The following is a 16,216-nucleotide window of genomic DNA, read 5'->3' as shown; positions in this document are numbered from 1 at the left end:
AAGCAATTCTTAGAACTTGGCTAAGTAAGTATTGATGTGGCTCCCAGCTTAACATTGCCTTAAAGCAGTAACTAAATTAGTCATTAACTTTAAGTGTTGTTTCTATTCTTTGTCTTATTTCCAAAAGGTAACCTGCATCCTCACTGTAAATACATCTTTAAATGAGATTTACATGTGTCAGTGGCAGTGACCATGGATCCTTGGTTTAAACAGAAACATCTTTCTCAGTCTGTTTATAAGAAAAAATCGACTTTGTAGAAGGGGAGAATAGCTACTATAAACAGTCTCGTTTACCATAGTGTTTGCAGTTCATAGGGGAGCACATTTGCCTTGCAATAATGATTATGGTTATTATAAAGCTCTTAAAATAGAGAATATGAATTATTATCTAATATTAGGAAAATGAGAAAACTTATTTGGTCAATGTGTCCTGGCTCATCAAATCTAGTTTCGTGACCCCTTGTTAAATAGTCACGTCCAAGAAAGATAAGTTCACTTTATCAGGTCAGGGCCATGACTGTGCAGTATCGGGAAGAGCTCCTGCAACCCAGCAGCTGCCCTGGGGTCCTCCTGACTCCCTGATCCCTCGAGATTCCTGTCCTGAACCGAGGGTCGGGGAGCTGCTGCTGTAGCGGTTGCGGCTGCCGTTTCGCTCCAGTGTACTCGCCAGGCCGAGTACTCCACGAGTGGGGCACCATCTCCGCATCCACCACATAACTGTTTGAAATTCTAAGCTTAAATCATTTCATCCTCGAACACCTGTGAGTTCAATCACCTGATTATCCCCATTTTGCCGATGAGAGTTTTGAGAGCGAAAAAATAAAGAGCGCACAGCAGGAGCTGCCTTGGCATCTCGGGCTTCCTGACTCCTGACCCCTGCACCGTGCTTTCTCTTGGCTACACCAGGGACTTCAGTGCTGGGCACAAGGTCTCCCAGATGTAGCTCTGGTCCTCTTTGTGTGATGTAGTAATAACAATAGAGTCTATTTGTTGAGATCCCTGTCTGGGTCTGGGGCTGTGCCAGGCACTCGGCTTCGGTTTAATCCTCACACGATCGGTGTAGCTAGAGGTGTTATTACCCTAGATTTATAAATCAGGAAACCTCATGCCCCTTAGAAATCGGTGAATGTTTCAGTTACAAATCTCCTGGTAGCAAATAATGGAAAAACACTTAACTAGAGTCATGCAAAAAGGGAGAAGTGAAAATAAAGAATCAGAGGTACAGTGGTGTCTCGTGGAACCCAAGGGCACACAATGGCCACGTCTCTCTGGGGACCTGAAACTGGAAGGGTGTGAGGGACCCAGGTAGTTTCCTTCTCGGCCCATTCACACTTTCTTATCTTTGCCCCATTCTTCTCCCCCATCTGTCCATCCAGGCTTCCACTGCTCTGATATACCGAGACATCTCATGTGTTGACACCACAGAGGCGGCAGCCTCAGCTCCCTAATTCATGTTTCCTCAGTTCTTGCACACAGCACAGCCTACATGAACACCTGTCTATCTCAGTTCCAATTTTCTGGGAAGGGGACTGGGGCGGGAGGCGGGGAGCAACTTGGTCCAACTTGCTGTGTGCAGGATGTCCAGCACTTACCCATGTGACGGTGCCAGGGCAGGTCTCTGAGAAAGGAAGGGCTCAATGGGCTGAGCAGACACCTCTGAAGGTGTCTGGCACACGGACCCTAAGGGGTCTCATCCCTGGCCCGTGCTCACTCTGCACTCACCCTCCTTAGGCGACGTCACCTTGCCACAGGTACCATAGCACTTCTATCTATACTGGTGTTTTCTCTCTAACGTTTCCTCATGCAATTGTCCAACAGTTTTACCTCCTAAAAAACAGTCCTTAGGAGGGGCTTTAGGGAATGCACACTGCTTATACTGACAGCCACTTTCAGGGCAGAAGGTATTTTTATCCCCTTTGGCCTGGGGAAGTAACATCCCTGAACTGACAGTAGCCAGGGCAGACTTGGCCCAGGCTGCAGCCGGTCAATGGAACCAGGCACGTGATGACAGGAATTCTATTATTAACCAGGCACCAGCTCCTTGGCCTCCTGTAACTCACGCTGGGCTGGGCTGGGCTGGGCTGAGTGGGACAAAGGGATTTCTGAGTTGCTTTCATTCCCCCAGGTGTTCCTCACCCCATGTTAAAGACTTGCATTTGTGGTTAGTTGAATCAGGAACAAAAGAGAGGAGCAAGGGACAGACAAAGGGCTGGGCCACTTGGCTTTAGAACTGAGGTTAAGCCAGCCTGGGGGACCTTAGATTCTCTACTGTGCAGATCAGGGCAAGATTTCCCATCGAGGAGCCAGAGGCCTCGGGGAATGCCGTGCAGGTGTCCAGGCTCAGCATCTAGGAAATTGGATTTTAGAAAAACTGGAATGCTATCTACACAGGCTTAAATACAGAAACAACCGTCTGCCCTCACTGCCCAAGGTGGGATTTGGAAACTCTTCCCTGCCCCAGAAATGACTCATGGCAGCCTTAATCCACCGTGCAGTGATCCCAGCAGATGCTTCCTCTGGTTGCTTCCCAGTTGGGTTTCTTCAGCAGGACTTAGTGTTTGTCAAGTCATCAGTGAGACTAGGTCTTAAGCAGCACAGATAGTGGAGCTGTAGGCAGGAGGTGATCTTCTGCCTCGTTGCTTCATTGCTGCTTTGCAAAGGGCATTTGTTCAATGTGAAAGGTTTCCAGCGTGATGGCATTCACGCCATAGGAGTAAAATGCCGTAGGAGCTGGAGTCATCGGGTTTTGTAGCCGATGTTTATCATTTGTGGCAGCCTCCAACACTACTGCAGTCTTTTTCAAGCCTAGCCCTTAGAAAGCATAGCTGCCACCTGCTTTAGCCCAGACACTGGGCCTGTAATTATGACAGAGGCCGATAGTGAATGACCGTGTGTATTCATAGGACCAACGCCCCGTTCTCAGCTGTGGGTGACCTGCGGATAGGGTGAAGGGAAGCTTCCTAACTAGCCTTGGGTTTTTTTTTTTTTTTTTGGGGGGGGGGTGTACGCGGGCCTCTCACTGCTGTGGCCTCTCCCGTTGAGGAGCACAGGCTCCGGACGCGCAGGCTCAGCGGCCATGGCTCACGGGCCTAGCCGCTCCACGGCATGTGGGATCTTCCCGGACCGGGGCACGAACCCCCTGCATCGGCAGGCGGACTCTCAACCACTGCGCCACCAGAGAAGCCCAGCCTTGGCTTTTTGTACCAGCACTTGACCCTGAAAGCAGCCTCAGCACCTGGGGAACATCCCCCTTTGCACTCCCGACACCGTGCCTCACACCTGACGCTTCAGCTGTTCATTCACCTTGATTCCTGCCTCCTCCATCCCACTCCATCCTGACTCGTGCTTCCTCATCCTTCAAGGCTGGTGAATCGGCTCCTCTTCGAAGCTTTCCCCCAACCCCACCCCAGCCTCCAGGCTGCTCCGGTGTCCCTGCTCTGTTTCTGCATGATGCCCCCTGTGCCCCTCTACTGTGCTTAGCACACTGGGCTGATGTGCTCCGGCTACCAGAGCTTCCTGAGAGCAGGCCTGGGCTCTCGTTCATTTTATGATACTTGGCCCCCACCCAGGGCCTGGCATACTGTGTGCTCAGTAAACGTGTATTCCTCCTTGTTGAGACCCTTAAAGCAAGCATAAAAGGTCTCTGAGGGGACTTCCCTGGTGGTGCAGTGGTTAGGTCACGGGTTCGAGTCCTGGTCCGGGAAGATCCCACATGCTGTGGAGCAACTAGGCCCGTGCGCCACAACTACTGAGCCTGCGCTCTAGAGCCCGTGCCCGGCAACAAGAGAAGCCACCACGATGAGGAGGCCACGTGCAGCCAAAAATAAATAAATAGAGTAGTATTAAAAAAAAAAAAAGTCTTTGAAGGACTCAGTAGACTCTATGAAGCCTGTGTGCCAGAACTCAGACCCTCTCCTCTCAGTGGAGCCCTGGGACCCAAACCAGAGCCTGCCGAGTCTCATTTTGGATGTGATTCCAACAAGCCTGATGGCCTGGTTATATCAGGCATCAGAATGGCTATGAAGGGAGAGGGTCGTTATTAGGGGCCCTGAATAATGGGCAGCCAGGGATGTGAAGACCCCTCTTTCTGCAACTGCTTTCCTAATCCCACCTCCCACTGCCTAAGTACCTGCTCTAAGACAGTCTCAAAATTGCACTTTCCCAATCTCTCATCTTTCAGATGAAAATTAGGGAAATATGGAGGAAGCCATAGGTGACTTTGCTTTGTTTCTAATTATAAGAATAATGCACACTCATCATAGAAACCTTCAGATGGAATTTCCTGGAGGTCCAATGGTTAGGACTCCACGCTTTCACTGCCGAGGGCCCGGGTTCAGTCTCTGGTCGGGGAACTAAGATCCTACAAGCTGCACCGTGTGGCCAAAAAAAGTTTTTTTAATAAAAAAATTTTTTTTAAAAAGAAACCTTCAGAGATACTGAAAAGTATAAAGAAGAGATAAATGACATACAAGATCTCACAACTGAAAGCTGACTTGTCATACATAGGTATTTTTTGGTCTTTTCTGTGCATATCTGCATCTTTGGCTGTAACTGAAATAATTCTGCACATTCATGGGTATGATCTTTTTTTTTTTCTAACTGAAAACATCTTCACCATTACAGCCACCACCAGCAGCCGCTACTGTTTATTGTGCACTTTCTAGAAGCCCCACCTGAGGACAGGTTTAATGAAAGTTCATTGCTGAGGATGGCTTCTCACTCACCCCCACTATGAGTGAATCTTTGCTAAAAGCTGGATGTTTCTGTCATTTAGCTCCGCCTCTACAAAAGAAATCATGGAGAAATTGCTACCTAATTTGAACTGCCTTGGCAGCAGACATTCTAAAATAGAGTGAACAGAACTGTATGTAAACAGAAGGTCTCTTCACAGCAAACGCATTTTGCTAGCTGATAAACATGCTTTTAGTTTTCTACCTTGTGACATTATTGTAGGTCTTTGGTAAGATGGACTATTACTTTTCATTAAAGTGTCCTGGTATCTCCTGGCTCGTTCTCCCTTCCTGCTTGCTTAAAGAGTTGCGTGTAGCCCGAGGGCTGGGAGCTGTACCCTCTGTTCTAGGTGGTGCCAGACAGGAAGTTAGAAATGAGACTCTGGGTGAAAAATAACGCATATTTTCGCAGTTCTAAAGCTTATGACCTCTTGCTGTGCGTGCCAGGCGTGCACGCCTCCCAGGAACCCGTGCATTAGTTGAGAAATCTGCCGCCGGGGCAGGTGGTGGGGCCGAGACAGAGAAGCATGACTGGGGAGGGAAGGCAGTTATGTCCTTCCCCAGATCTGGAATTTAGCCCAGGGTCTGGCTTTTCAGACTTGAGATTATGAGAATTATTTTAGGAGGGAACTAGGAATGGATGCAGTTTCCCTTGGAATGCCCTCATCTTGATGCCTACTGCCTTAGACGTTCTTGCTAGCCCCCGCTGACTTCCAGCAGCCTAAGGGGTAGCCACGTACCTACTGACCCAGCTCTAGCAACCAGATATTTCAAGCTGTTGGAATTCATGTGACTGCCAGTCCCAGCCATGCAAAGGTGAACAGGCCAGATGACAGAAATGTATCAGATGGACCTTCTTGCTGAGGGATGGATTGAGGCAGCTTTACCGCCTGGGGGGGTTCATCCGGGCCCCCTGAGGCCCCTCCAAATGAACACAGCGTCGGCATAACAATTTCTCATGCGGATGCAGCTCTTAGACCCGTCTCTATCACATGCTTACCCTCTGCCCCGCCCACTGCTAACCTGCTCCTTCCACCCGAGCCCTCCCCGTACAGAAAATAGGGAACCCCATTGCTCATCCAAGCTCGCCCCACCCAACTCGGCCTCTCCCCCTGGTCAGTCACGCTCACGTGAAGGCCATTAGCTTAGTCAGACGGCTTGATATATCTAGGATTCTGTTGGCTTATATTGGTCAACCTGAAGAGTTGTTTTATTGACGTTTGGTTTGGGGTTTTGTGTGCGTGAGTCTTGCCATTCCATCTTCACTCTTAAATTCTTGCTTCTCATTAGCAGAAAGAGACGTTTCATAGACCCAGAGGATTTTTTTTTTCCTTCTAATTAAGGTTTGTCTTAAAATTGGGCATAGGAGGTCATAAGTTGTAGTGTCTTCTGATTGGGAAGGGCCTGATTAAACCAGTGCTGGATCAGGAGATGAACAACAGCAGACACAATCTCTGTCCACCATTCAGCTGTGAATGCATGGCAATGCCAAACAGAGCTGGCAGCACCTGAAACCACTAATAAGGATGGCTTCTGTGTGCGAATACACATCCTTTGTGAATTGGTAAGATACCAGTTTCCTTACAAAATGACCTCTCACCCTCCCACCCTCCAAAAGGATGACCACTGGCCCTGATTGCACTCATTTGGAAGGTCTCAGCTCCCACATCACTTGCTCAGAGAGACCTCCCCTGACCCCCCAAGCGGATGACACAATATCATTGCTTCCTCCACTTTTCCTTCACAGCATTGACCAGAATTTGTACATTTGCCTGTTTATGTGACTCTGTGGCTTTTTTAAAGTAATGTGTATCTCCCACACTAGACTCTCTATGGATAGAGACTGTGTCTGTTTTGTGCCTTTTTTTACTCTCTGTTGGGTCCCCATCACCTAATTCAGCACTGGCTAACTTGGGACTCCATAAATGCTAATGAGAGGGAATGAGGAAGTCCATTGGTCTCAGAGGTTCCTGAAGCAAAGCGTTTTATGCTGTCCATCTTGGAGAATCACTTTTTAATGGAGACTTGTACACTTCTTCCATTAAGCAGTGTTACTTTCCATAGCGCTTTATTCATAACACTTGCACAGTACTTAGTACATTGACTGCAACAGTGACTTCTAAGAGCCCATTTCACCTGCTAGGTTAGAGTTCCTTCCAGATGGAGACAGCATCTCACTTGACTTTAAGTTGCCTTTTCTGATTCAGGAACCTTCTGAGGGGCCAAATAGAATTTCTAACATTGAGGCAACTCTGAGGCTGTCATTAGACTGTTGTCTGGCTGATTTGTCAAAAATGTTTTCCTTTCTCTGTGATTATTCTCCGCCCAGGTGTGAGGACCTATCAGATGTCCCTTACTTGCTGTGATTAACCCTACATGTTCCAGACAAAAAGGCATGCACTTTTTGATTTATGCTTCTCTCTTCCAGTTTATAAAACTCAACAATTCTGGTAGAGATAACATCATCATCCTCACCTTATTAATGTTGAACATCCAAAAAAAGTTAAATTCAAGGGTACATAGTGTTTAAAGTGCAGAACTAAAACTAGAACCAAAGCCTCTCTACTTTTTATTTAATGCAGAAATTCAACGTTGTGTGGAATTACTTAAAGGAGATCCAGACGTTACTAGCACCACCTAGCCCCCATCCCCACCATCCCAAGGATTTAATCCACCAGACCCTCCTGCTTTGCCCTGACCCGCTGTCAGGATGTTCCATTGAGTACCTCCATTTAACAACCTCTTCTCCCCACGCCGGAGCCCAGGGTCATGTGATGCTGACTGAATTCTAGGCTAATGGCTACACCACGTTGGATCCTCTTTTGTCTCTTTTGTGTTTGTACCCAGGATCGTCTGTTTTTTGTGATGGAGTTTGTGAACGGGGGCGACTTGATGTTTCATATTCAGAAGTCACGTCGTTTTGATGAGGCACGAGCTCGTTTCTATGCTGCAGAAATCATTTCGGCGCTTATGTTCCTACACGACAAAGGAATCATCTATAGGTGAGTTTTGGTTGCTGGTAACCCCTCTCATGATTCATCCCTGGGTCATTCCCCTGTTCAACCCGTCCTTCCATTTCTCATGATGAACAATTGAAATGGTTTTGGAATTAAATTCACCGAGCTTTGTGTGTCCATTAAAATGAATGAATAACACAGCGATTAACAATGCCTGCGAACTAAAACCTGCCCCCGTGTGGTATTCGTAAAATAGGCTTGAGAGTCTCAGAAGAGACTGTTCAAGAACTTGTTCGGCTGGAGTTTTCTAAGGCCAAACCCTGCAAAGGGCTGAACACGTGGCTGCTCTCTTTTTTCTGTTTTAACCTTGAGAGTGATTCGTTCCATGTTCAGAATCCATGCCTGAACTGCAGAGCATGGATGCCTCTTGCCCTAAATTGCTGTGATTAGGAATCACAGTCCAATGAGCTTGCGGCTTACCAGTCCAGGAGCCAAGAGGTGACCTGCTGATGGCAGTGTCCTCCTGCTTGATGATACCTATCACTTGAAGCCCCCTCCCAAATATTGTTTGATTCCATTTCATGACACACAGTCTTTTGATCGTAATATATCATACGTTAAATGGGCTTGAAATCTGGTTGATGTTGTTAGATCTCAGAGCTCAGGGGAGATCAAATTAAACTTTAGTCAGACACAAAGCTGAGTAAAGTGGAAAATGTAATAGTGAGTGTTAGATCATTTTTATTCTTAAATTTCCCTTTTTTCCTCTGTTGAAAATGTCATCCTGCTCTTTACATCACATTATGACTTAGTTGCCACACATACTCCTTTTTTTTCCCCCTCTTGAGAAGCAATTGTTTCTTTCCCTTGAGAAAAATTCTGTCTCATGTTAGGCACATGAATGTTGAAGGAAAGAATTTCCTGATTGTTTATTAGCTTGCTAAAGGCTCTTCCTTTCGTGAGCTCGTGACAGCATGAACATCATTATTAAAGTGTGAGAGAGCTTTAAAAACTGAATATTCCTAAGTACCCTGGGAGAAAAAAGTAGGAAAAGAGAAGTGAGACAGTAAAGAATGCAGTAGGACTGGTCGATGGTACCAGAAAGAAGTGGGAAAACAAGAAGGTAGAGCAGGCACTGCGCAGAAATGTCTTCTAGTGAATTCGCACTGTAGAACATGAAACCTCAAGTAGACACAGCTCTTCTGTCACAGCCCCTGCTGTGAAGTAGAAGAGGGGGGACAGCACGGGGAGCCAGGCTGGATAGGCAGCAGTGGGGTCGTCCCTTGAAGGTCCTAAGGAATCTCCGCTCATTCCTAAGTCCTGAGGCGGCCCCAGGTCACTTTGGATGGCCTGTGCTTTGAGCTTTCTCAACCAGGACTTGATGTTCTCCTGGCGGCTCCAGCAGGGCGTTTCTCCTGTCTCAGCCCTCCGCTCGGCGCATGATTGGTGGTGGTTGCTGACATGATCTCTGGTGCTGGAGGGAGTTCTAGGTCCTTCCTGGTGGTGGTATCGGACTCTGGTGTGTGTTCCACAGTTGTTCTCCTCTCCTTGCTTTAGCTACCCATCTCTGCTCTGTTTAGCCCAGGGAGAGCCTTCCCCACATTTAATTTTTAAGAGTAATCACTTCCCTATTTGACAGGAACTTGTGTTGTAAATTTAAAAAGATTAACAATGGCAACAAGAGCTAAACAGAGTACTTGTTACAGGCCTAGTACTTGACCTGAATTTCTCCCTTAATCCTCCCAACAATGGTATTATACAACAATAATATTACTTGTGTTACTTAGATGAATTACTAATCTTCAAATGAGTTAATAACCAGACTATTAACTGGTAGTGAAGCCAGAATTCAAATTATGTTTTTAACCACTGGGCTATACTGTCTCCTCAGGAGAGACTTGAAGGCTTAGAGTACAACCTTAAAGTAAACTGTCACGTAAACCCATTGAAGAGTGGGTTTCTTACTCCCCTTTTGGTGATAGGGTGACTTTGATTTGTGAAAATGAGGCAGAATGGGTGTCTTAGTCCATTCAGGCTGCTGTAACAAAATAGCACAGATTAGGTGGCTTATAAACCACAGAAATTTATTTCTCATAGTTCTGGAGACTAGAAGTCCAAGATCAAAGAACCAGCATGGTCATGTTTGGTGAGGGCCCTCTTCCTGGCTCCTAGCTGGTACCTTCTCACTGTGACCTCACGTGGTAGAAGGGGCCAGGGATCTCTTTGGAACCCCTTTTATAAGGCACTAACCCTATTCATCAGGGCCCCACCCTCATTACCTAAGCACCCCTCAAAGGCCCTACCTACTAATACCATCACCCTTTGAGGTTAGGATTTCAACATAATGTGGGGGAGGGAGGACACAAACATTCAGACTAGCAGTGGGGAAAAGCAGTAAGGCCTAAATCATTTTCTTGAATACTCAGGCTTTTCATAAGCACTGTATTACCTTGATGCGAGGCACATACTAGATGACCTGTGTGGGATGTCAGATGGAGACTGCCTCTCCATCTCCCTGTTTCATTTGTCTTGAAATATAGAGGATGGACATTGTAGCCTGATGTGGTTTCTGGTGAAGCAGTTATCAGCCCACATCTTGAGAAATTTTATTTCAGTTCTTGATATTGCGGTTCAAATCTGAGAATTTAATTCACTCTTTGACTTGAATTCCATGTTCAGGCTCTAACTGATATGGTTGACTTTGAAGGGAACATATTTAATTAGGATAGATTCCAATGCTATTTTTATCCTGTGTATTTATTTCATGGGATAATTTAATTCCATTCAGGGTACTGGCCTGAGAGCAGAGTCTTTAAGGATAAGCCTTTGAAAACCAAGTCCTTGTAATTCACAGAGAGCAAAGGGTACATTTGGGTCATAGAGGGTGTGAATTTGATCCAGAGAGCACAGTGAGAAATGTGGGAGCACAGGACAGCCTTGTTTATCATACATGTCCTGGGATGGCCTTTATCAGAGCTAAAAGGATGAATGATGCCTGAATGATGCCTGTGATCTCTCCAAATAGAGCTGTTGTTTGGCTGTTTTATGTTTTTGTTTTTTTCTGAGGGAGGTGTTTCTTTTGCAGCAAGTTACAAAGATGGTACCATTTGCAAGTCATCATCAAATGGGACTTTAGAAGGTAGTGCCTTATGCCTTTCTTCTCTCTCTCAGCGGACTGTGCCTTGTGTGAGAGGAGACAGGCCAGTTACATTCAAGTGCTTTTCTGCTTGTGTTCTGACCCTGATTCTCAGATGTGTTCACTTGCGTTCCATGGAGGAACAGAAGCCCAGCTCTTGGGAGTTACAGCAAGAAAAGAGTCTGCCCCTTTGCCTTTGGTTGGAAGGTCTGGAGCCTTGCTGTGGCCCACAGACCGAGAAAAGAGAGGGCTGCGAAATAAGCAGTCACTTTGCTAAGGGAAAAAAAGACTATTCAGTCCTTTGTCTGGGGCTTATTGGCTGACTGGAATCCCAGACAGTGCTCATGAATAATTTACATGGGCACTGACTTTTTTCCAGAGTCAAGCCCTACAGAAATGGGGAAAACAAAGAGGCACGCATCCCATTTACCTGCCTGCCAGCATTATGGGCACCGTTCTCTATCGTGTTTCATAAACTGTGTTAGGGGAGAACTCAGACATCATTTGACGTGTCAACACCTAACTCCCAAAGCCAGCAAGCACACGTTGGATTTGCTGTTTCTGACAAAGCATGGAATGTATCTAAAATAGGTTGAGGGCTTCCCTGGTGGCGCAGTGGTTGAGAGTCCGCCTGCCAATGCAGGGGACACGGGTTCGTGCCCCGAAGATCCCACATGCCGCGGAGCGGCTGGGCCTGTGAGCCATGGCCGCTGAGCCTGTGCGTCCGGAGCCTGTGCTCCGCAACGGGAGAGGCCACAACAGTGAGAGGCCCGCGTACCGCAAAAATAAAATAAAATTTAAAAATTAAAAAATAAAATAAAATAAAATAGGTTGAGTGAAGAAGAATTTATAGAAGAGCCCAGCTGAAGTTTTGATTCCTCCTTCCCAGGTTATACTTGAACACAGCACATTTCAACGTATACTTTTCAACTCATGCGTCTGACTGCTTTGTGCCCTGTGCAGTTCTCATCATGCGGGCTGCATGGATATCAATGGTAATTTGCCCTCCCATCGTCCAGATGTGGAACTGGCCACAGAGGCTGACTGCCAGACCTGACATATTGTTTTGTACTCATATACTTATACAGTACATTAACTTTTAAAGAAAATCACTTTTGATTTCTCCTCAAGTTAGAGAACAGTCACTACCTAATTTGACTTTTTTTCCCCATAAATTCAGAATTTGGAAAGATTAGCAATCTCCCTGCCAGATGAGATCTATCAAGCTAGTCTCTGAGCACAGCTGTGAGACATTGTATCTGCATGAATACACCAACCTCTATATCATCTGACTCTTGTTTCTCAAAGATACCATAAGGGACCATCAGGTTCCTTGCTGACTCCACATACCTGTGTGATCTGAAGTTAGCTGAGTACCATTTTGCTTAGAGAGGCCATGCTGAGAGAGGCCACCTCTGTGAGTATTGCTTTCATGTTTAAGAATTCACAGGTCAGGACTTCCCTGGTGGTCCAGTGGTTAAGACTTTGCTTTCCAACGCAGGGGGTGAGGGTTTGACCCCTGGTCAGGGAGCAAAGATCCCAGATGCCTCACAGCCAGAAAACCAAAACATAAAACAGAAGCAATATTGTAACAAATTCAATAAAGACTTTAAAAATGGTCCACATCAAAATAAAATAAAATAAAAAAAAGAATTCACAAGTCATCTGTTTCCAGATCAACTTGTGTGTTGGGTCCATGGTGAATATCATATGCTTGAGTCATTGTTCTCTGATATCTAGCTCTTCCCCCTCTTGAAAATTGTGGCAACACCTGTCTGAGTCCCATTTCCGGGGACCTTTCTTACTCCTAAGTATTTATCAGAGTTTCAGAGTCCCCAGATGTCTTTCATTTGAGCCTGGAATTCTGGACTCCTATCTACAGTGGAATTCGATTCTATACTTGTATTTATTCTACTCACTCTAGTGAGAAAGGTGGTCTTTTTAGATAAAGTTGAAAGTCAAATTTCGGAGCTCTGTTTTCCCTTTGCCATGTGATAACATCATTCTTTCTGCTCCAAGAAGTAGGTCTACTCTTTCTTGCTCTATGTGCTACAAAGACAGCCACAAATTGTCGTGTTTTTATCTTCATATAGTCCTTGTTTTTTCAGGAAGCGCTAGCCGTGGGATTTTCAATACATTAGTAACTTTCACTTCGGATTTTGGCTGTGAGCTCTCACTCAGGATTATTACTGGAGCTCCAAACATTTTAGTCCTATTCCTGCCTTCTCTCTTCTTAGCTTGTTATGCATGTTCTGTCAGATGATGGGCTCATTCAGTGCCTGCTCGTCCGTCACCAGAAAGTGACTTCAATCCCTAACTCCTGAGATCTTTTTTCAAAGGTGTGATGGGGAGCTCTGAGGATTTCCAACTTACTAAAATAGCTTGACATGTCCCCCGAATGAAACTCATCAGCCCCTATTCTCCTCCCTTGCACAGCCTTTGGGGACGTTTGACAAGAATTTATTGAGCATTGACTCTGTGCCAAGGATATGGTTACTGTGATAAGCAAAAACAAAAGTGCTCCCTTGTGGAGAGTATGGTCTAGTGAGGGAGAAAGACATCAATCACATAATCATACTAATAGAAAATCACAACTGTGACCAGTGCTGTGAAGAAGAGGAATGCATTGCAATGAATGAGAACCTCTCATCGGGTGATTCAATCTGGTCAGGGGAAGGTGGAAGATTTTCCTAAGGAAGTGACTCATGAGCTGAGGTAACTAGTAAAGAGTGAAGGAAAGAGCGTTCAAGACAGAAGGAATAGCAAATGCAAGTGCCCAGTGTCAGTAGGGAGCATGGCAAGCTCAAGGGCTTTTAGAGAAGTCCAGTGTGGTTGGAATTTAGGGGGCATATCTTCCCACAACTGACGTTTCAATATCCTAATGTGGTCACTGTCCTCTGATGACTTTGAGATTTTTTAGGCACTCCTTATAAATAATTTATTTAAAAATTGGGTAAGGCTAGTCATGTTGTCAGTCCCTGGAGGAGCCATTCACTCACAGTGAGTTTCTTGTGTCCAAATCTATGTGTTTGTTTTCAAAAATGGAATTATAAAGTGTCAGAACCAGATGAGACCTACAAGATTACTTAGTGCCGAGTTCCCGGTTAACAGATGAAAGAATTCAAGTCTGAAACATCCAAACAATAAATTGCTTCTCAGAATGGATGTTTTCTTAGGATGGCTCACTTGCAGCTTGTTTTTTCATCTCCAGAAAAAAAATATTGCCATTAGAAAATTTTGTTTCAATCTTCCACATACTGCTGGCCTGAAGGGCTAAGCAAGACATTCGGAAGCATGTGATATTGTTCGCTCCATTTCAGTGAGGAAAATGCAGTTGAGCTCAGAACATTAATTACTGAGCTCCCGCTTGTGTTAGGAGATATAGATACAAAATGAGTAGATGTGTTGTCTGCCCTCTGAGGTGCTTTCTGTGGGGTGGGAGAGATGGCCCGTAAATAATAGCAAATGGGCTCCAAAACTGGAGTATGCCCAGGGCATTATGGGAGCACAGAGCATGGCCACTTAGCTTAAGACGGAGATTTAGGCAAACTTCCTATGGGAGGGGATGCCTGAGCTGAGTGTGGAAAGTTAAAAGCTGAATAAAATTAAGTAGGGTGTTTAGGTAGGGCGCAGACTTGAACAAAATCTGAGAAGTGTGAAAGTCCCTGGTGAATCTGTGGGTGGAGTGGAAAACTACTAGAATTTTGGTAGTACTAGAGCCTAAAGGTTGAAGTATGGTGGAAGAATAAGGCCAGAGGGCTTGACAGAAATGAAGTTATGCAAGGCTTAACATTCTTGAGAAGTATGAATTCTGTATCACTTAGGATTTGGCACCATTGCCTGTCACAGGAAATATAAAATGACAGTGGCTTAAACTAAACAGAAATCTCTTCCCTGTAAGGAATCTGGAGGTAGGGTGTCCAGCTCTACCATTAAAGCTCCATGGAGTCCTCAGGGACGCAGATTTCTATCTTTTCTATTCTGCCGTCTCCAAGGTCACCTCATGGTCTAAGATGGTTGCTGCAGCTCCAGAAGTCATCTCTGTATTCCAGTTCCAGGCAGTAAGAAGGGCAAAGGGCACTCCTTCCAGCTGAGTCAGCTTTCTTTAAGGATCCTTCCTGAACTTCCACACAATACTTACCATGGAATTGTCCAGAACTTGGTCACATGGCTGTACCTAGCTTCAGTGAAGGCTAGGAAATTACTACATGGCTATGTTCTAACTAAAAATTGAGTTTCTCTTATTAAGGAAAAAGAAGGAGAATAGTTATTTGATAGAAAACCTGCACTGTCAGGTACAGATTTCATACCAGGAGATTTGGCTTTATGTAGCAGGTAAAGGAGAGTCTTTGAAGAATTTTCAGCAAGTTGCATGACATGAGTGAGTGGATTTATGTTTTACATGTATTTGGCAGGGGTGGGGGGAGTGTGTGGACATGTGCATGTGGACAGCAGGGGAAGGTTCAGTTTGTGGCTGTTACGGTGCTCTGGGTAAGAAGATAAGGAGTCTCTGAACTAAGATATTGACGGTAGGGCTGAGGAGAAGGGCATACGTTTATGAGATACCAGCAAGTAGGACAGACAGGGCTTAGTGTCTAGGTGGACCCAGGGCATGAATGAGAAACCTGGGGTCATTGCTAGGTATTTAGTTAGAAGTTTGAATAGATGATGGATGGTACCGTTAGCTAGGAGAGACCATGAGCCTTGGAAGAGATCTCAGCAGAAGATGAAGATGAGAACTAGAAACATAAGATGTCAGGTACTTGAGACACATTCCAGTGGAAATGCTAAATGGGCAGATGGGTTTGAGTCTGAAGCCCAGTGAAGGGGGGCCGGAACTAAATATTTGGAAGTCATCAGGACATAGCTGTTAGTTCAGATCATAGGACTGGATGAGATCATCCAACAACAGTGTCTTAAATGGAACACTGAGCTAAAGACAGAACCCTAGGGAATCAGGCCCCATTGGGAAGCCGCCTAAATTTGGCTGTGTGGTTACACAAAATACTGATATACTGCATCATTTAGAGTACGTGTCCCCAAAGTAAAATTCCATTTAAAATATAATGCTACAAAAAAAATAGAAAAGCATCACTTATTTTAAAGTAAGTTTGAGAGGCAGCATATATTCTTTGAACTGAAAGAATGCTGGGCCTGGTTTTCAGAAGGACCTAGGTGCTAGTCCCAGCCCTGCTTCATACTGGTCCTGAGGATGTGGGTGGGTGGCTGAACACTCTGAGCCCGTTTGCCCTTCTGTCCAATGGGGTACCATTGACATAGCTTTCCTGTAGGGTGTTGATGAAGCTCCAGTCAGGTGGAAATGTGAAAGCTCCTTGAAACATGCCACGTCGATAGAGATTATTCTTTGCATACATGCTATCAGCAGATTTGCA

General features: G+C 45.5%; 1 protein-coding gene across 1 annotated transcript in view; it reads left to right on the top strand.

Moving 5' to 3' along the window:
- Nucleotides 1-16,216, top strand: part of PRKCH (protein kinase C eta) — a 223,471-nt gene that overhangs the window by 152,152 nt on the left and 55,103 nt on the right. The window contains exon 10 of the mRNA XM_082649021.1: nt 7,578-7,732. Coding sequence (XP_082505147.1) covers nt 7,578-7,732 — 155 coding nt within the window. The remainder of the gene's footprint in view (nt 1-7,577; nt 7,733-16,216) is intronic.

This window comes from Grampus griseus, assembly GCF_964374135.1.
Source record: "Grampus griseus genome assembly, chromosome: 2".
NCBI lineage: Eukaryota > Metazoa > Chordata > Mammalia > Artiodactyla > Delphinidae > Grampus > Grampus griseus.
This window is presented reverse-complemented; position numbering and strand designations above follow the sequence as displayed.